The 21483-nt window shown below is 50.7% G+C and overlaps 1 protein-coding gene across 1 annotated transcript; it reads left to right on the top strand.

The window, feature by feature from the left end:
- Window positions 1-2871: 2871 nt before the first annotated feature.
- Window positions 2872-20983, top strand: CYS1 (cystin 1). The gene is made up of 3 exons (XM_043917062.1): window positions 2872-3251; window positions 15579-15631; window positions 18888-20983. Exons 1-3 carry the CDS (start codon window positions 2931-2933, stop codon window positions 18991-18993), a joined length of 480 nt encoding a protein of 159 aa, XP_043772997.1. The 5' UTR covers window positions 2872-2930; the 3' UTR covers window positions 18994-20983.
- Window positions 20984-21483: the final 500 nt, after the last annotated feature.

The following is a 21483-nucleotide window of genomic DNA, read 5'->3' as shown; positions in this document are numbered from 1 at the left end:
ACCTACATGCTGGGCAGCAATGGAGACACAGACATAGAGAACAGACTGGACACGGCAGGGGGTAGGGGTGGGGGGTGGAGGGAGGAAGGAGAGGGTGCGATGTATGGAGAGAGTAACATGGAAACATACACTTTACTGTATGTAAAATAGATAGCCAATAGGCATTTGCTCTGTGACTCAGGAAACTCCAATGGGACCTCTGTAACAACCTAGAGGGGTGGGATGGGGAGGGAGGTGGGAGGGAGGTTCCACAAGGAGAGGACATCGGTATACCTATGGTTAATTCATGTTGATATTTGGCAGAAACCAACATGATATTGTAAAGCAATGATCCTTCAATTAAAAATAAATTGATTTAATTATATAATTATAAAAAAGAAGGTCTTTAGCTGGAGGAGTGTGGCTGCCAGGATGCTTCCCTAAGAGGGATCAGACCCATTTTCAATGTCCCAATATTCCTTTGTCTCTTTGGGACAGAGAGATTCTTGTTTATTTCTAAATATGATCTTAGACAGCCTTGGTCATGTGGGAAAATTCAGGCTGTTTGCTTGTTATGGGAAGGTGCTAATAAAATCAATCTGGGTTTTAAGCATGAATAAATGGAAGCCAGTCCTGGAATGTGGCTGATTTTAAATGCACTCTCAGAGTGGAAAGAACACAGGCTTTGGCAGCTATGCTCACTGAAGCCCAGTGAGCCAGAGAAGTCTGGGGAAACAGGGTTGGGATCAAGAGCCATCAGAAAAATCAATTGCCCTGGGAGGTGAACACAGGGAGCTCTGGATATATTTAAACTATGAGTCACATGACTAGATGCTACTTAGGCAGAAGTAAAACATGTTTTCCTTTAAATGATTAAACTTAGTTGAACTTAGTACAAGAAAAATTTCTTTTCCCTGTGAATGTTTTTTTCCCCAGGCTTAAAGAACTTCAAGATGAGATTTGTTTTCTTAAAGAGAAAGCTTATATCCATAGCTTCAAACTAGATACATCTGTGGACTCAGAACACCCAAATGACACCAGATAAGGTAGCCCATCTCCTGCATCTGGATGGTTAAGACAGTACATTTTAAAAAAAGAAAAAAAAAGGGGGGAAGAGGAGTTACAAATACTTCCTTAGTCTCTTGATAGTAAAACATGGATATGGACTTGACTCTCCTGTTTATTCCATTTTCTTGGGCATAAAGTTTGCAATGCATACTCCTGAAGTGATAGAATAATAAAAGTTCAAGACTGCGACAAGGAGAGGTTAGCCAAAATTCACCTTAACAGTTATTCTGCAGTCCCATCTGGATTCAGGTTAATGTCAAGATGGGAGTTAAAACTCACCATGTTGGAGCTGTCTTGCTTTGGAGAGGTTAGATTTTTTTTTTTAAATAAGTGACAAAGGGAGAGAAAGAAGTCTTAAATAAAATGCAAGCACAACCAACAATTACACCATCAGGTTTCGGTTTGAACTGGACACGTCTGGCCTGTTTGCTGTTCTTATTTTGGGGTTGGTTCACTTAAAAAGAATAAACGTTTTTGTTCTTTCTTTTTTACTATCCAGTGACCAAAAGCTAGAATTAATTATGATCAGTACCTACTGGCTTTTTACCTGAGGGAAGAGAGAATGCTTTCTGTGTCTCCTTTTAAATGTTTTCTTTCTCAAAAGTGGTTACGTTTCTGATGATGGTTTCTAATGAGGCTCGGCATTCAGGTACCAGATCGCCTTTGGGGCAGGAGCCAAGGGGCAGGAAGCCCAGGGCACCACTGCCTGCTACTCGCGCCCTTGCTGAAAGGCTTGAGGGGATAGTCGGTCCGAGAGAGTCGCCCCCTTCCCTCCTGTCCTGTCTTAGGTCTGTCCGTGCGCGCGAGGGAGAAGGGCAGAAATGGAAGGGTGTGAGGCCCTGCACCTGTGTCGTCTTACCCCATCCTCAGAGGCATCTTTACCGTCCGCCCCCCACCCCTCAACTCAACCTTTGAGGAACAGGAGGCTGGGAGAGGTGACGTCCCCATGCGCTCCACACTGGAGCTGGGCCGGAGCGTGGAGTCACCTCCGCGCGCATCACCACCGCAGGCAGGCCGGGTTGGCCTCTGCAGTGCTTTCCAAAAAGGAACGAAAAAGGCGGCCGAGTTAGCCGGAGCGCCGGTAGGAGCCCCAGGGTGATCAGTTCTTAACTGGTTGCGGGGACTAGGAGGGTCCCTAGTCCCCAGGAGCCAGGGACTGGAGGGCAGGCCCCCGCAAGGAAGCGGAGGACCCAAGGTGGGGAGGGGCGAGGAGGAAGGAGTCGGAGGAGGAGAGGACGCCGCGCACCAGTGTCCTCGTCCCCCAGCCAGTGCCCCCAGACCCGGCCCTCGCTCCCAGCCCCCGGCCGCCGGCTCCCCCAGAGTGCACACCACCCCGGGTCTCGGCCCCCACCACCAGGCCCAGGCCAGCATCCCGCTCTCAGCCGCCCCCGGCCGCCTCTTCGCCGCGGGATCTCGTCCCCAGCTCGGCCCCTCCTCCCGCCCCCGGCCCGGCTCAGCACCCCTGCCCCAGTCGCGCCCACTCGCACGTTCCCCCCGGTCCCGGGCTCTGGTTGCCCCGCCGCGACACCAGGCCCCGCTCTCCCCGCACCGGCGGCTTCGCCCCGCCCCAGGCCTGGCTCGCATCCCCGCCCCCAACCGCGTCCCAGACCCGGGATCACCTCCACCCCCGGAGCCCCGGCCCGGCGCGCCCCCCGCACCTCCCCGCCCCCGGTCCGGCTCGCATCCCCTCCCCCAGTCGCGTCCCGGAACCGGGATCACCTCCATCCCCCACTCTCGGCCCGGCGCGCCCCCTCCCCTCTCCCCCGGCCGTCCCGCTCCCAATCGCGTCCCGGGCCCGGGATCTCCTCCCCCGCGCCCCCGGCCGGGCGGCGCGCCCCCGGGCCTCCTCCCGCCCCGCCGCCGGTCCGCTCCGCCCGCGCGCCATGGGCAGCGGCAGCAGCCGGAGCGGCCGCGCCCTGCGGCGTCTGCGCAGCCCCGACAGCCGGCCGGCGGGGCCCGGCGGGGCAGCCCCGGAGGGCGGGACGGGGCCGCCGGTTTCTGCGCCGGCGGTGGCAGCGGCCGGGGAGGAGGCCCCGGAGGCGGCGGCCGGGACCGATCCCGGCCCCGCGGCGCCCCTCGACGGCGGGGACGAGACCCTGCGTCTGCTGGACCAGCTGTTGGCCGAGTCGGCGGGCTGGGGCCCCGCGGAGCTGGCCCCGCGGGGCCCGGCGCTGCCCAAACCCGCAGCAGGCGCCTGGAGCCCGGTGAGTGTGGGGGCCGCGGCGCCCGTTCCCGCCCGGGGGGGGGGGCGTCCTCCCCGCCGGCCCGCACCCCGCGCTCTGTCCCCCAGCCCCTGGCGCCGTCCCGCCTTGCGCTCCCTACTCGCCCCCCTTACTCCCACCGCCCCCGGTCCCTGCCAGACTCCCTGGGCTTGCGCGGTGCCCTGTCCCCGCTGCCCTGTGTCACCCACCGTCTGGCCGTCCCCGAATCCCACCGGGGTCTCTTGCTGATCGCACGGCCTCTCCTTCCCAAACATCCCCTCTGAGTCTCTCTGCCTCCTCTGGGTGCTGGTTTAACTGCCTCCACCTTGGGGGTTGACAGGCAGCAGGACAGGGACCCAGACATCTCTTAGCAGAAAAGCATCTCCTGGGCTTTCTTCTGGCCAGAGGTCACCTTTTGTTGTTGTTGTTGTTGTTTTTGTTTTTTAAACTGTGGCTCCTTCCAGCCTAGGTAGGAGCTGGCCAGGGGGCTGCTTGTCTCTTCAGTACCTCCCTCCTCAGCCAGCCTCCAGGGCACTGTCAGAGAAGGATCCTAGGAAGTGGGACCAGGAGCCAAACAGTGGTAGCAAAACCCCGCACCGCACCCGACAGGCACATCAGGATCTTTGCCACTTTGCAAGTTGTCAAGCACCTCGCACCCTGCTGGCTATTTTAAGATGCTGTGCAATTTCTTTTTGGCTTCCCTCTTCTTTCTTCCAGAACACTTGTAATAACATCCCTGCTGTTCTAGAAAAAAGACAATACAAATGAGCACTCTCTTTTGGCAATAGTCACCACTCCTGCAGAACTGAATGAAGGACACCGGTATAGCATCAGCTCTCGGGCTTGAGGAGGATGTACAAGACGGCCCCCTGCCCTGGAGTCCCACAGGCTCTGCTTAAGACTGTTGGGGATGGGAGGGAAGTATCTTGGGGGCAGCCACCAAGCAGGAGAAAGTGGGAAGCTCCTCCCCGAGGTGGAGGTGGGGAGAGGTGGAAAGGACCGAGCCAACCTGGACGGTGCAGGGTCTTCCTCCCCTGATCCCCTCCTGCCCAAGCCCTGCTACCCTCCCAAAGTGAGCTGCAGCAAGAGGGACCGAATTATATAACAAGATTCCTTTAGGATTACATCAGCGTTCCGTTATATAACCCTCAAAAGGGATAAACGGTTGAGAAATTTGGGGGAAATTCTGAGGTGGCATGGAAGCAATCTTTGTGTTCAATTTTCAAGTACTTTGGAAGTTTCAGAAGTGAAAATGAAAACAGAAAGAGAGTTTCCCATCCCACCCCCTGTCCCACCCTCATTGGCTGAGTACTGTAACAACTCCTAGGGTGCTGGGGCTGCCTTATTCACCCTTTCAGTCACTTCTCAGGTATTCTTTGAGCATCTGCTGTGTGCCAGGCATCACTCTGGGTGCTAGAGATGAACACAGATGGCACACAGTCTTTGCCCTAAAGAAGTTCACAGTGTAATGGGCGAGAAAGATCCACAGAGTGGAACACCCGTGGGCAGTCCGTCTAGAGAGTCCCCTGGAAAAGTCACATCAGCATCCCAGCAGGACAGGGCTTGACCTGGATCTGGAAGGATCTATGGCACTAGCTGCGCAAACAAGAAGAGCATTTGGGCAAAGAGAATCCTGAGTACAAGGGCAATGGTGGTCGGGTCACATGGTACCCAGGGTGTGGGTGCTAACAGTGGAGTTGAAGAGGGTGGGAAGGATGAATGCCAGGCTATAGACATGTCATGCTAGAAGTGTTCTGGGCTGAGGAGTTTGGACTTGATCATAAAAACCTTGGGTATTTTGAAGGGCTAAGAGTGGTATTTTGTGTCTTAAGAAGGTTAGGCCAACAGCCATGGGGAGGACAAACTGGGCCTAGTAAGACAAAGGGCAAGATGGCTAATGGGACTGCTGCAGCAGTCCACAGGAGCAGGTCCTGAGTGAAGCAGGGCAGTTAGAGGGCTGAAGGGGAGATGGAGTCAAGAGACATTAGGAGGTGAAGTCCCCAGCCATGTTGCTCTTTTGTGTGTGGATAGTATGTATCTTCTGTGCCATAGATATTTCTTGAATAAATCCAGGAGTCCTAGATTACTATAGCTGAATGGATGCTCCCGAGTCCTATCCATTCTTTTCAGTTCTGGGGAGACTGAGTAAAAAGGCTGAAGGTTCTTCATGTCCTGGCTCTAGAGGTCTCAGGTAGAAAGTTAACTACCTGTATGGCCAAGTGTAGGGGCTTCCCAGGTGGCGTTAGTGGTCAAGAACCCTCCTGCCATTGCAGGAGACATAAGAGACTCAGGTTTGATCCCCGGGTCAGAAAGATACCCTGGAGAAGGAAATGGCAACCCACTGCAGTATTCTCACCTGGAGAGTCCCATGGACAGAGGAGCGTGGTGGGCTGCAGTCCATGGGGTTGCAAAGAGTTGGACACAAATGAAGTGACTTAGCATGCACACATGCATATATGGCCAGGTGTGGAGCCTTAGCCTTTCTGCTTTCTAGTTTATGCCCTTTAATTGGGTCTCTGGCAACTGCACATTTTCTAAGAGTCTGAGTTATTAATAAATAGGTAAATAATGCTTTCTCTGTTTTATAAACAAAGCCATTTCAGTCCCAGAGAATCATCATGCTCCCAAAACCACACTGCCAGTAAGTGGAGGGAGCAGAGTTTGTAGCAAGTCTGCCGGGCTCCATCAACAGACAACCTGGAATGTTCCATGCCTTTTTCGTTTTCCAGGTGTCTAGCACTTCCGATGCTCTACTTACAGCGACTCTAATGCCTGGCCCATTTTTCTTTACCAGATGACTTTTTTTTTAAACATTCAGTAATCCCGAGTGTTCCTCAAGCAATCTCATCAGAACCTTTATTTTGTCTGATAAAGGTTCTCCACCTTGCGCTCATAATATGCCCTGAATATCATTTTTTGCAGCCTCCTTGTTCATTCAGATGTTTATGTGCTTAGGGGTCATACCATTTTTACTAAAAGTTGTGAGACTCCCAATTATTTACTTAATACATCTGTCACCAGTGTCCTTTTCTTTGAGCGTTTTCATGAGCCTGTGCATGTAAGCATATTGCTGGTCATCCAGGGGCAGAGGCAGAAGAACAAAGAGAAAAAAGACCCAGAATGAGGTCTGGTCCCTGTCCTGTACCAGTTTTGATTTCTGCTAAACAGAGGGTTCTGCGATTCACTTATAGTTGCTCAGAAACTGTTCATATATTGTAATACAGCCACTATTTACTGGGGCTATTCAGAGAGCCTGCTCCTAACATCCAGTGTTTTACTTAATCCTTGTCAGAATAGGTCCTTGCCGAATTGCTGTCACTTTCCCCTAACTTCATGTCATAGGAGAGGGGAGAAGCCCCAGAGAGGCAGTTAACTTGGCCAAGGCCATGTAGCTGGAAAGAGCGAGTCCGAGTCTTTCTGAACACACTCTCTGCAGAGCCCTAATTGTATATTAGAATTTTTTTCCAGCACTCAGGATCTTTAGTTGCAGCATGTGAACTCTTAGTTGCGGCACATAAGATCTAGTTCCCAAACCAAGGATGGAACCCGGGCCCCCTGCAATGAAAGCACAGTACTTAACCACTGAACCACCAGGGAAGTTCAATTAGAGTTTTGACTGAGCCAATTTGCCATCAGGAGGGATTATCACTTGTTCCCCAACTCCTCTGGGGCTCAGTTTTTCTCTGAAATAAGTCTCCATTCCCTGGGTCTAGGAGCCTTCCCCCATTTCCCTGACTGCATAAAATGTGTCCCAGTCACTGAATATGAGTCCAGCCCAGCAAAGGTTATGCTTACTTGTAAGTGTTTGTTTTTGAAGTTAGAATAGGTAATATACATGTGTGTGAGAAAAATTTTGTTCTTGGCTGTTCTCTCCAATAAAAGAAAACAAAAATTTTAATGACCTTACTTATGAAAGGATTTCAATAAAGAGGTGAGCCCTATAATTAGCTTCACTTTACAATTGTAAAAGAATGTTTGCTCATTGTAGAAAAGTGAGAAAACTATATATATATATATATATATAAAATATATAAAGGAGATAAAGATTTCAGAATAGACTCTGCAGATATTACTGATAATATTTTGATGTAGTTCCTTCCAGTTTTCTCTGTCCCGTTTGTACATATCTTTTATGTCAGTAAGAACATAGTGTGTGTGTGCTCATTCCCTTAGTTGTATCTGACTCTTCGTAGCCCCATGGACTATAGCCCACAAAGCTCCTCTGTCCATGGAATTTTCCAGGCAAGAATACTGGAGTGGGTTGCCATGTCCCATACGCATGTCAAAACCTATCAAATTGTATTATTTAAATGTCTACAGCTTGTCCCATGTTAATTATATATATTATTGATATGTGTACATATATGCGTATAAAACTGTTAAAACCTAAGAGTTAAGAACAAGAGAAGCAGGATATAAAGGTAGTGGTTTAGTTACTCAATGGTGTCGCACTCTTTGCAACCCCATGGACTGTAGCCTACAAGGCTCCTCTGTCCATGGAATTTCCACATATTGTTAAATAAAATATGCACTGGATTTTCTACAGATACTTCACTTTTTTTCCAAAACCCCTAGTTGTAAGAGTCAGGGGAGGCTTTAAGAAATCATCTTATTCATTTCTTCCACATATGCTTCCTGCTTCTCATTCTGCTGTGGTGTGGTGTGGTTCAGCCTCCCCAAGACCTGGAGTGATGACACATCCCACACTCACACTGAACTCAGTCCGGTTCCCGTGGCCCCAGCCCAGGTGCCACAGCCTCCCTGGGGTGGGACAGAAGTCTGTCCTACCGACCAGGAGAGGCAGGCAGGCAGGCAGCTGGCTGGAGGCGGCAGCTTGCTTCTGCACTCGGCCTGGAGCAGCCACCAGGGGCTGCTGTGTCTTTGCTCTTCATCCAAGCTCCTGCGAAGCTTCCACCAGCTGCATCTTCTGGGAGATCCAGGGTGGGTCAAGCTGGGAGGGTGTGTAACGCGTTTTGCATCTGAGTCAAGTTACAGACACATTAACAAGAGAAAGAACCACACATGCAAACCACAAGCACAGAAAGAAACACAGGTGAAAAAGTGAAAGAACAGAGGTGAACTGTCAGGAAAGTTATAAAAGAAAGAGTATGGTCTTCCGTTTGAGTGCAGCTTCAGGGTGTCCAGTCCTCGTACACAATAGACCTCATACGTCATTGCCATCTTGGTTGGCCAGCAGCATATCCTCCTTAGTATTGAGTAGAACAGCTCAGAGAAGTGGAAACAGGCTGATGATGCAAATGTTTGATTCCAATCTGAGCAGTCTTTCACTCAGTTGCCTTTTTTTTTTTTTTTTTTTTGCTGCACTAGTAGCTTATGGGATCTTAGTTGCCCAACCAGGGATTGAACCCAGGCCCTCATCAGTGAACGTGTGGAGCTCTAACCACTGAACCACCAGGGAAGTCCCTCAGCTGTCCTCCTGAGGGCAGAAACTATATCTGAACAACCCTTACAAAATCTGGTGATGAAACGGAAAGCTCCATCTGGTGATGACAAAAGCTGGTTCCAGCAGAAATGGTCAAGAAAGAACTAGGGTCCCTACTGGATGACTTCATGAAAAAGATCGCTGAAGAATGGTTGGGTAAAAAGCATTACTTTTCTTCTGTGTTGTCCCTGAGACTATAACTAAGCTCAGAGACTGAAAACTGCAGGGAGGCAGATTGGTGTCAGTAAAAGAGAGCTTTCTTATATGCCTGAGAGAACTGAAGGTAGGATCTCAAAGAGGCTTCATATTCATAAGAGCATTATTCACAATAACCAAAAAGTAGAAGCCACCCAAGTGTCCCTTGATGGATGAATGGATAAACAAAACATGGTATATGCGTACAGGGGAATATTACTCCACCCTAAAAAGGAAGTAAGTCCTGGCATAGGCTACAACATGGATGAACCTTGAGGACATTATGCTAAGTGAAGTGAGCCAGTCACCAGATGACAAATATTGCATGTTTCCACTCAGGTCGGGTGTCCAAAGGAGTCATACTTGTAGGACAGAAAGCAGGATGGTGATTGCTGGGGGTTGGGGGGTGAGAGTTGTTTAGTGGGGACAGGTTTCAGTTTTGCAAGATGAAAAATTTGGGAGGTTGGTTGTAAAACAATGTAAATGCACCTAGTACTGAAACGTACATTTAAAAATGGTTAAGATGCTACATTTTAGGTTCTGTGTATTGCACCACAATTAATTTTTTATTAAAAATAAATTTAAAAGAATTTTCAGACAGTCTGACCTGCCTGAGCTGAAATGGTCTGTTTCAGGAGGCAGAGGAGGTGAGCATGTGTGTGTGTGTGCAAGTGTGTGTGTACAAGTGTGTGTGCATGCAAGTGATTTCCTCTGCTTGCTCTCGTGTTCATCACCCCCTCTTCCCACTGTGAATTCCTTGCTGATGTGGGAAACATCTGCTCTTCATCTTTGCACTCCCCAGAGGCACGGTGAATTTTCAAAGGAATCTTTGGGGAACACTGACTCCCCCTGGCAGGTCTCCAGCGTCCAGCAGATCCCGCGGCCCCTCAGGTGTCCCTGGATTGAGTCTTTGCACCTTTGCTGGGTAGCCCGACTCCACGTGGAAAGAAGACCAGGCGGGCAGGGCAGGCTCTTCTAGCCAGGGCATGGGACCCCTGCAGTAGCGGGTTGACCACCATGGACCACGCCACGGGGCCTGTGTGGCCGGATATACCCAGGGTCAGCTCGCTTCTGTTCACCACCTTGGGTAACAGTTCCCAAGAAACACTAGTTTCTCAGGGAAGAAAGTGCTGTCCTGAACCTCTCAGGCCTCGAACACAAGATCTCCCCTGGGCTCTCCTCCTCTCATGCCTTCAGGTTCTCTTCTCGCTGGGCTGGGTCAGAGGCTACTCTGGGCTGGATACGGGGTCAGATGTTTGTCATGGTGTTTGCAGGTATTATACTAAGGATGAGACAGACAATCTGCCTTCTCTCTGTGGCCCTCAAGGCTATGTACCTGTTACACAGATGAGTAAACTGAGGCTCACAGAGCCTCACAGTCCACCCAAAGGCACATCATGATTAAATGGCAAAACTGGGCCTTGAACCCTTTTCTGCATTGTGCTATTTTTACTCTTATGCCAACTGCTATAGAGACAAACCCAGGATTATGACTACCCATCAAAGTGACATTCAATCCGATTCAGGAACTATTTTATGTGTATTGTGTGCCCTGCTTAGAGATCTGTAAACTTTAGGAGAAATGATATTCTTGTTGAGGAGGATTAACTGATGTTAATGATAATGGCGCTGGGTTTTTCTCTAGTTGTATCCTCATGTTAGTTTTTCCTGCCCAGCTGTGGGCTGCTCTGGGCAAGGATATCATATCCTGTATGGGCAATAGAACCTGCGCCCAGCAGGGAGTTAATGAATGAAGACTTATTCACGGCCTTTGATGACTCCACGTATTTGCATATGCTGTTCCTCATCCAGGGTACCCTTCCCTTCCTTTCCATCTGGTAAACTCCTAATCTTTCAAAACTCCAGCTAAAATGTTATTCTTGCCACTCTTCTCGGAAGAGTTTTTCCCATTCAAAGTTGGTTTTCCCTCCTGTTGCAGAGTGTAGGCTTTCCCAGCACCTCCCAGCACCTTATAACTTGGCTATAGAATTCATCACGTGGCATCACATTGCATCTTTATGAGACTCGCCCCATGCGCTATGGGCTCCTGGAAGACTGGGTTCTTGACAGCCACAGTCTGTATTAAGGATGCTGCTTGTGGCAACGGGGATCTGTTGCACAAAGCAGGCTGATGTCTGGATGGGCCGTGGCCTTGCTCAGCTTCACGGGTCAAAGGCTGGATTCCATAGTGCCGAGTGCCTTATACTGGGGAACACGGTGAAGAAGCTTATTCAGACAAGCCCCTCTGCTGAAGACAGTTTAATATTCTGGGTATAATTAATGTGGTAAGAATGTCTTTGAAGCATAAAGTGGCTCATGAGACAGTGAGGAATTACCAGCCCAGATCTAAGGAAGGCAGAATCCAGAGAGGCAGGTGACAGACCCACTGGGCTGTGCTTGCCTCAGGTGAACGTGGGCTTTGGGGCTGACAGTGTCCAACAGTAAAGGGGACAGAGTTTAGGGCCCAATGACAATAGAGACTAAGAGTAGATCCTTCGCTCATACGTTCAGGACCCTCACGGGACTACAAGGCAAGTGTCACAGCACAGAACAGTGCAGGAGGGTACAAAAGCCACAATCTAGCTGTCCCTTAGGTCTGCAGCCCCAATTCCCATCACCTGGCTGGTCCAAATACCTGAATCTGTCCAGTGCAGTTCAGTTGCTCAGTCGTGTTTGACTCTTTGAGATCCCATGGACTGCAGTACACCAGGCCTCCCTGTCCATCACCAACTCCTAGAGTCTACTCAAACTCATGTCCATTGAGTCGGTGATGCCATCCAACCATCTCATCCTCTGTCATCCCCTTCTCCTCCTGACCTCAATCTTTCCCAGCATCAGGATCTTTTCAAATGAGTCAGTTCTTTGCATCAGGTGGCCAAAGTACTGGAGCTTCAGCTTAAGCATCAGTCCTTCCAATGAATATTCAGAACTGATTTCCTTTAGGATGGGCTGGTTGGATCTCCTTGCAGTCCAAGGGACTCTCAAGAGTCTTCTCCAACACCACAGTTCAGAAGCGTCAATTCTTCGGCACTCAGCTTTCTTTATAGTCCAAATCTCACATCCATCCATAACTACTGGAAAAACCATAGCTTTGACTAGACAGACCTTTGTTGGCAAAGTAACGTCTCTGCTTTGTAATATGCTGTCTAGGTTGGACATAACTTTTCTTCCAAGGAGCAAGCATCTTTTAATTTCATGGCTGCAGTCACCATCTGCAGTAATTTTGGAGCCCAAAAAGATAGTCTGTCACTGTTTCCACTGTTTCCCAATCTACTTGCCATGAAGTGATGAGACCAGATGCCATGATCTTAGTTTTCTTAATGTTGAGTTTTAAGCCAACTTTTTCACTCTCCTCTTTCCCTTTCATCAAGAGGCTCTTTAGTTCTTCATTTTCTGCCACAAGGGTGGTGTCATCTGCACATCTGAGGTTACTGATATTTCTCCCTGCAGTCTTTTTTTAAAATTTATTTGTTTTAATTGGAGGCTAATTAGTTCACAATATTGTGGTGGTTTTTGCCATACATTCATATGAATCAGCCATGGGTGTACGTGTGTTTCCTATCCTGAACCCCACTCCCACCTCCCTCCCCATCCCATCCCTCAGGGTCATCCCAGTGCACCAGCCCTGAGCACCCTGTCTCATGCTTCGAACCTGGACTGGTGATCTATTTCACATATGATAATATACATGTTTCAATGCTATTCTCTCAAATCATCCCACCCTCGCCTTCTCCAGCTTGCTGGATTTAATTTCAAGTGGGCCCAGATTGAGAGTGCCCCCTAGTGCCTGAACAGAGCAAGTGTAAGTCCTCCCTGGAGGAAGGTATCTTCCTGTCAGGCCTCAGAGAACACCCACAAAGGATTTTCAAGGATAATGAGCATCAGACAAGAAAAAATAATCAACCACCCAGAGAGTTGTTCCTGGTGGCTCAGACGGTAAAGAATCTGCCTGCAATGTGGGAGACCCAGGCTCGATCCCTGGGTCAGGAAGATCCCCTGGAGAAGGGAATGACAACCCACTCCAGTGTTCTTTGCCGGAGAATTCCATGGACAAAGGAGTCTGGCAGGCTACAGTCCGTGGGGTTGCAAAGAGTCAGCCATGACTGAGCAACTAACACTTTCAGAGAGCCAAGTGAAAATCAGAAGAAACAAAAACAACAAAAATAGACTTGTGAGGGCCTCAGTTATTTATTTGGATTACCAAAGATTATTGGCCAACAAAGGTCTGTAAAATCAAGCTATGGTTTTTCCAGTAGTTGTGTACGGATGTGAGAGTTGGACCATAATGAAGGCTGAGTGCCAAAACATTGATGTTTTCAAACTGTGGTGCTGGAGAAGACTCTTGAGAGTCCCTCAGACTGCAGGGAGACCAAACCAGTAAATCCTACAGGAAATGAACCCTGAATATTCATTGGAAGGACTGATGCTGAAGCTGAAGCTCCAGTACTTTGGCCACCTGATGCGAAGAACTGACTCATTGCAAAAAACCCTCATGTTGGGAAAGATTGAAGGTGGGAGGAGAAGGGGACGACAGAGGATGAGATGGTTGAATGGCATCACCGACTCAATGGACATGATTTTGAGCAAACTCGGGGAGATGGTGATGGACAGAGAAGCCTGGCAAGCTGCGGTCCATAGCATCAAAAAGAGTCGGACACAACTGAACAAAAATAACAATGTTAAACAATCCACCTGCACTGCAGGGGATGCAGGAGACACAGGTGCCATCCCTGGGATGGGACGATCCCCTGAGGAGGGCATGACAACCCACTCCAGTATTCTTGCCTGGAGAATACCATGGATAGAGGAACCTGGCAGGCTGCAGTCCATGGGGTTGCAAAAGAGTCAGACACGATTGAAACGACTGAGCACACATGCATGATTTGTGAAGAAGGACCTATTGAAAGTGACCTAGCATATTTGAAAAACAACCAAATAGAGCTTGTAGAAATAAAAGATACAATAAACAAAATTAAAGATTCTGATGGTTTGGGTGAACAGGAAATTAGAGATTTAGAGAAGATCAGTGCCCTGGAAGACAGAGCTGAAGAAATGACCAGCACAGAGAGATTGGGATCTGATGAAAGACAGCTTGAGGAAAAGCCACAGCAAAACTAATACTATATTTGAAATAATTAAATCTTTCCCTTTCACTACAGGAACAAGGCAGAGATGCCTATTATCATGACTTGTTTTCAAGGTAGTACTGGATGTCCTAGCCAGTGCAGGAAGGCTAGGGGCAAAATATGTAAGGATCAGAAAGGAAAAAAACTGAATGGCCATAATTCCCACATAACGTGAATGGGAAGAAATTAAGTCCAAAAGAATCTACAAATAAATTATTAGGGCTAATTAAGAGAGCTTAGTAAAACTGCTAAACATGAAATGTATGTGTTTCAATCGTATCTCTGCACAAACAAGCAGGTAGAAGATAAAATTTTATTTGAAAAAAGATATTATCTAAGTATCTAGAAATTGGTTTAAAAAGAGGTGTCTATGACTTCTCCAGGGAAAATGATTAAGATTTCTTAAAAGACATTAAAGAAATCCTAAATAAATGGAGAGGTGTTCCTTGTTTATGAACTGGAAGGCTTGTTATTATAGAGATTATGACACAGGGAAGGGGGAAGGAGAGGGCAGGGTGAATTGAGAGAGTGGCATTGATATATTTACACACTGTGTGCTTCTGTGCTTAGTCGCTCAGTCGTATCCGCCTCTTTGCAACCCCATGGACTGTAGCCCACTAGGCTCCTCTGTGCATGGGATTCTCCAGGAAAGAGAATACTGCAGTGGGCTGCCATGCCTTCCTCCAGGGGATCTTCCCAACCCATGGATCGCACCCAGGTTTCCCGCGTTGCAGGCAGATTCTTTGCCATCTGACCCACCAGGGAAGCCCATATCTATGCACTGCCATGTATAAAACAGATGGCTCGTGGGAAGCTGCTGTATAGCACAGGGAGCTCAGCTCGGTGCTCTGTGATGACATAGACAGGGGGTGGGAGGGAGGGAGGCTCAAGAGGCAGAGGATATATGTATACTTATAGCGGATTCACTTCATTGTACAGCAGAATCCAACACCACACTATAAAGCAATTATACTCCAATTTTTAAAAAAAGATATCAAGTCTGCCTGAAATGATTTGCATATTGATTCAACCCCAACAAAACCCCCAAGGGGGAGAAGCTGACTACAACACACATGTTTGGAAGTGCAAAGAACCAGGACCAGTCCAGCTTCATCTGAAGCTGTGGTCATTGAGACGGGGCGGTGCTAGCGACAGGACAGGCATAAATCATTGGTAGAATTTGCAGACAGACGTGTGCAACGCCCGTGCACTCCTGACTCCGGACAGACAAGGTGTAGCAGAGCAGCAGGGCAGGCTGCCAGGCAAGGGCTTGGATGGAGGTCAGGACCTCCACTCCCAGAGTGAGAGGTGGGGGCTTGCTAGATGGTAGCTCCCAGGGAGGAAGGTCTCTTAGTGTGAGCTGTGTAGGTCACTCCCCTCAGCCTCAGCTTCCTACCTACAGAACAGGCAGTTGGAGTTAGACACCAGGGGAGACCTTCCACTTTCCAGTGCTCGTTTATTAGCTGTGGGTTGAACGCAGTGGCTCTCTGTCAGCAGGAAGCCAGTGCAAAGGCAGGCTGCAGCACCGACAACCTTCTGATGCCTCTTCGGTTTGTCCTTCTCAAGGTGTCCCCAAAGCAGAGCGCTGAAGACCACCCAGAGGGCAGCCATGTCTCTGAGTAAGTATGGGGCAGGGAGGTGCATCTCTGCAAGAAATCACAGCTCCCCTCCCCTGCCACCCCCCAGGCACCTGCATCTCTGTGCCTGCCATCACTCATTCACTCGGAAACTGTGTGCAGTGCTCATCCGTGAATGAGGTGCCGTCCTGGCCTTCAGGACTTTCCAGCCTAGAGGGATGACGGGTGGGTCCCCAGTCACCTGGGGACCAGGTCACATGTAATCCTATTACATGTTAGCAGGAAAACACATTTAAACCCCCTGGAAAGTGTCAGCTGAGGACTCCAGGCTTCTGGTGTCGGCATGGCCCTGGGCTGTGTGAGGATTCCCAGGGCCCCCAGAGCACCCTGCACCCGGAGGCTGGGCTGGGCTGACCTGGGCCCCGGCCCATCTGCCCTTGCTTTCTCATCTCTAAGGAGTCACCGTGATGGCCCTTGTCCCTGGGACGCAGGGGATGGTGGTGCTCAAGACCATGGATGTGAAAAGCTGTGAAAACGCTGGCTCAACAGCTATTTTTATTACCAGTTCCAAATGGTTGCGGGGCCAGAACCTTGCTGGTTTCCCTTATTTAACAAACATTTGCAAAAGCCTTTCCCAGAAGAGTGGGGTCTCTTCAGATGGGCTCAAGGGAAGTCCAAGAGAGGACAGAAGCAGCCGGAGGGCTCATGGAGGAGCTGAGGCTTCAATGGCTTGGAGGACGAGTGGTTTCACCAAGGAGGGCAAGAGCGCGCCAGATGGCCGGAGCCACAAGCAAGGTGTGGAGGTGTGAACAGGACCCCGATCACAGGCTGATGGCATTTAGAACAGGGTCTAGGGGAGAAGGAGGGCTGAAACCAAGAGCTGTGGGTGGCCTGGCCTGCAACAGCTTGGAGCGGGGTTGGGTTCCCAGCCAGAGATGGGCTGGGTCACGGCGTTGAGAGCACCAGTTCCTGGCCACTAGACAAGTGGTCAGTGACAAGGACCCTGGCCCTTCAGCTTTGCAGGAAAAAATATCCACAAAGACGAAAAGTAGTGAAGCAAGTCAAGTATTTATTAGCAGGGAAAAGAGTACAGTCCGTGGATAGATACAGGCGGACTCAGCAGGATAGTCCCTGAGTTCCTGAGCAGTGCTCTCATAGTAGTTTGAATTACTTTTATGGGATGGTGGTGGTGGTGGTTTAGTCGCTCAGTTGTGTCCGACTCTTCGGGACCCCATGGACTGTAGCCCATTAGGTTCCTCTGTCCATGGGATTCTCCAGGCAAGAATACTGGAGTGGGTTGCCATTTCCTTCTCCACATAATAGTAGTAATAGTGTAGTGTTAGTCGCTTAGTTGCATCTGACTCTTTGCGACCCCTGGACTGCAGCCTGCCAGACTCCTCTGTCCATAGGACTCTCCAGGCAAGAATACTGGAGTGGATCGCCAATGTTTTCTCCACTTTTATGGGATATTTTCTTCCAATTTTCCTTTGGCCAATCATGCTGATTTGCCTGGTTCACAGTCCATATTTTGTATATCTCAGGATCCTCCCATATGTGCACAGGTTTCTCTTAGCCAAGATGGATCCTACCAGAAAGGTGTCTGGGTAGAGCATCCCTTGACATTGCTCCTCTTTTGACCTCCAAGGAGCCTTTTCTATGCACGTATGGTTGGGGAGGTCTCCTGACTTTGGGAATGAGAAATACGTGGTTTGTGCAAGGTCCAGCCTCCCCCCTTAATTGCCCTGCTATTCTCGTCTTGGAGTTTCAGAACATAGAGAATGTATCTCAATTGCTTTACCATGGGGAGGGGGCCCATCCGTTTCCTGCCTCAGGGCCACTGCTGTTAAGTAGGAGGCTAGGTGCGCACAGGGCCTCCATCGTGGCCCTGGAGGTGGAGCGGTGAGAGCCTGTACACTGACTCAGCCTCCCGCCAAGGCCAGAGCCTCCCTCGGCAGAGTGGAGCATCCCTACCCATCCTCCCTGGCAGCCCCCTGCCCCTCACGCGTTCTGCAGACAGCACTGGCAGCGCCTCACACACCAGCTCCAGGGGGGCTCGGCCCCGTGGGCTCACATACGGGACCGGGCGCCGGGTCCCACTGCAGTGACCAGCTACCAGCGGCCAGCTCTGCTCAGCTGACCCGGAAACCCGTGCCTATGGCGATGCTGAGGACACGGGCCCATCCTGGTGCCCACACTGCTCAGTCCCAGCTGCGTATTTTTACTGATTGTAAAGATAACTGGCAGTGAATTTCAGTGAATTTCATCAACCCAAGGACGTTAGGAGGATTAAATTCCGCCTTGAAAGAATTAGCTATTTATTCTTATTTTGAAACAAATAGGTCCCGTCCCCTCACATGCACATTCCAGGATGTCCTTCACCAGGAGTACTTCATTCATTCATTCAGTCCCTCAATAGACTTCGGTGGGAGCGTGCTGAGTACTGCCCTAGGCCCTGGGCTCAGGGCTGGGTGACTCCCAGGCAGGTCCTGGCACAGTGACTGGAAGGGGAGAGTTTTGCAGGTGTGGTCAGGGCTGTGCCCTCGGGGAGCAGGCTCTGAAGCCACACAGGCCCTCCCCAGGGTCTGGACTGCCGGCCCCTTCCCTCCTCAGGGGAGTCTGGGGTCACAGCGAAGTCCAGAAAGCCAGAGAGGGCATGGGCTGTGGGTCGAGGCTGGTGGGAACCAGAGTCCAAGCAGTGGGACGAGGAGCCAGGACTTGGTCACTTAATACACTGCCCAGTGGGTGGGGGGCCTGGTCACGATCCAGAGGACCCCGACGCCGAATGCTGTCCTGTAGGCGCAGCTCCTGCGAGAGCCCCTGAGGGTGCAGACACAAGGAGTGAGTCAGCCGATAGAGAATCTCAACACAGCTCACCTTTCTGAGGGCTCTGCAGGGTGCAAGATTCAGGGTCACATGCCATCCATGCATGGTCTCATTTATGCCTCAGAATGAACTTAGGAATGCAGTTCCATTTTAGAGAAAACTGTCACTAAGCTAGTAAGTGGTGGAGCTGGGATGCAAACCAGGTCTTTCGACCCCCAGGCCCTCACCCTGAAGCACTGCAGTCACTGGCTTCCTCACAGGGTAAGGCCTTGGGTTACACAGCAGGAGATGAAACCGAAGAATGAGTCAGGAGCTGCTCATGGAAGAGATTGAGGATGTGTCCCCAGGGCAGAGGTTTTCAGTCTGAGTTTGAGGATGGATCAGAATTCCATCCACGGCAACTGCAGCTGTCCAGTAGAGATGTGGAGTTTGAAGGTAACATCTTGCTTTCCGTGTCTGTGTTTCTCACCCACAGGGCCCCAGGCAGCTGCCACAAGAAGCCCGAGAGGCAGTCGGCTATCACATATGACTACTCCGAGGAGGAGCTGATGGCCAGCATTGAGCGGGAGTACTGCTGCTGAGGCCGGTGCAGCAGCAGCCTCACTGTCACCCAGCAACCAACCAACGTGCCATTCCTCCCAGACCCAGCCCCATCTGACCAGAACTGGCTGGGGGCGCACGTTCCAAGATCTTTCACAACTGGCCTCTTCAAATCCACATTCAGACAGTTCTGAACATGGCTGGCTGCTGGTCATCGTGCTTGCTGGCAAGAGATGATCAGCCGTGCAGACCCAGGCAGAAGGAAGGTGCGAGTGCCGGGGAGAGCCATCTACAAGGGTCTCTCGAATCCTGAAACACTTTCCCTTTCTGATGCCCACTCGCCACGTGCTCCAAGGGAGGCTCATTAGCTGAGTGTGGCTCAGACACGAGGCTACAGGGCCTCACACGTGTCCCACAGCGCCCCGGGGAGGTCTCCCACTGGAGGGCACATCTAGGAGGTATGCCTTGCGGAGCTGGAGGGAGTCACCCTCAGGTTTGTGAATGAGTCTCATGGAGATGTTGCAGATTCTGATTCCATGGGTCTGGGGCACGGCCTATGAGTCTGCAGGTCTCAGCAGTTCCCAGGTGAGACCCAGGCTGCTGGGTCCCAGCTGCGCCCAGAGCGGCAGGGACTGAGCCCAAGCCTTCTGCCTGGCTGGATCTTCCTTCCCTGGTGCCGGAGGCCGCTCAGAGCCACAGCCCAGCCCCCTCCCCAGAGAGAGGCATGTGCGCCTGCAGTGTGTGTGTTGTGGGGGGACCAGAGCCAGAGTCCCCAGTTCTGATCCTTGCCCTCGAACTAACCTGCAGTCACTTCCCCACTCTGGGCCTCGGGGTCCCTCTCTAGAAAGTGAGTCCCAGAGTTGTGTCCCCCACCCCCCTGCTCTGACCATCTGGGATTACACATCCCAGGCGTCCTTGGTCTCCTTGTTCCCCTGGGGGCACGGGACTGCCTCCCCTGCTGGGGGTGAGCCCCAGTCCCACGTGCTCAGGGCCACCTGCTCTTCCACCTGGTAGAAGGAAGAAAATCACAGCAGTGAGGCCAGAAGAGCCTTAGAACATCTCCAGTGGACAAATGAGGAAGCCAGTGCCTTGTGAACCAGGGGGCCCTTGGGGGAGACCCACAGCCTGACTGGAAGGGAGGCCCCTGCTGTGGGCCCAGCGTGGCTGCTGTCTGAAAGTTCAGGGTAGCAGGCGATAAAGAGCCCAGGAGGGGGGAGACCTGGGAGGCAGGCCCTCCAGAGCAGCTGGCCAGGACGTGGGTAAAAAAAGAAGGGCACGTAGAGGGTACCTGTTCGCCTCCTGAAGCCAGAACGGGTCTCAGCTTGTCCAGTGTTCCCCACCCACGTACAGGTGATTCCTCCACAGCGTCACCTGCAAGAGCATCTCAGGGCTCGAGGAACGGCCACCTGGCACCGTGCCCAGGCCACAGGCCTGCTGCCCAAATGGGCAAACAGGCATTTCCACAAACCTCTGTGACTTGGCAAGGGTGCCTTTGATCAGATGTTTCATGGCAGGGAGATTTTAAACTTCGAGGCTTTGATGGAACCATGGATCCTTCCAGCAAATGCCCCAGAGGGTTGGCTCAGAACCTCCCCCAAACCAGAGCTATTTCTCATCCAAGCCCAAACCATTTGTTTTGATATGAAGATTAAACCTGTTATTATCATAATAATACAGATACTTCTTTTTGAAGTTAAAATTTTGTTTCTCCCTACTAGACAGATCAGGCCTTGACTTTAACAATGTAAATGTTTAGTTTTATATCATTCATTTGGTGAATTAATTCAGCCAGAAAGTTGACACCCTGTACTTTCCCATGGAAACCTCATAAAACCCTTCACGAAACAAAAGCATTAAGGAAAAGAATTCCTCATGACATTTGATGTCACCAATGGGGTGAATACACTTCATCAAAGCTGAGAAGTCACAGCGGTCATTCTCAGGTCTTCATATTTTTTTTATTCCCCCAATTCAGGAAAAAAATGTGTCTTCTGGATGGTGTTTGACAATAAAGCGGCGTGTCCCAGCTTTGAGGTGTTGCCACCCTGTGTCCAGGGGAGGCAGGCCGATCACGCTTGGTGGTGGGGAATCGGGTGCCAGCCTGGTAGCAAGTGCTTCTTGCACTAGGCATGTGGAAAGGGCCTCCTGGGTGCCCCGCGCTGCTCCGGGCTTTCTCTTGGTCGCTTGGTGTTGCCTCTGAGCTGCAGCTTTCTGCCGTGGAGCTGAGTGTGGGATCTTCTCATGGACACAGGGAATGTGGCTGAAACAGAGGCAGGAAGAAAAACGTCTCTGTGTTGAAAGTGACAATGACACTTTGATGTCCAGAAAAGTCTCAGTGCCACAGACGTGCCTCCTGCTTTGTGTGGTGGCGGGTTCCTCTAAGAGGCTCCCAAGCGCAGGAATTTAAAAAATGCACCCTGTCCCCAGCTCTGAGAAATGTCGTGTCCTTCCTCCTGGGGAGGGAGCCATGGCCCTCATTCTGCCAGCCACAGGCCTTCTCAAAGGGGCCCTGCCCAGCTCAGGCTCCCCAT

This window comes from Cervus elaphus, chromosome 11, assembly GCF_910594005.1.
Source record: "Cervus elaphus chromosome 11, mCerEla1.1, whole genome shotgun sequence".
In the NCBI taxonomy this organism is placed as follows: domain Eukaryota; kingdom Metazoa; phylum Chordata; class Mammalia; order Artiodactyla; family Cervidae; genus Cervus; species Cervus elaphus.
The sequence above is the reverse complement of the archived record's forward strand: the minus strand, read 5'-3'. Positions and strand labels throughout refer to the sequence as shown.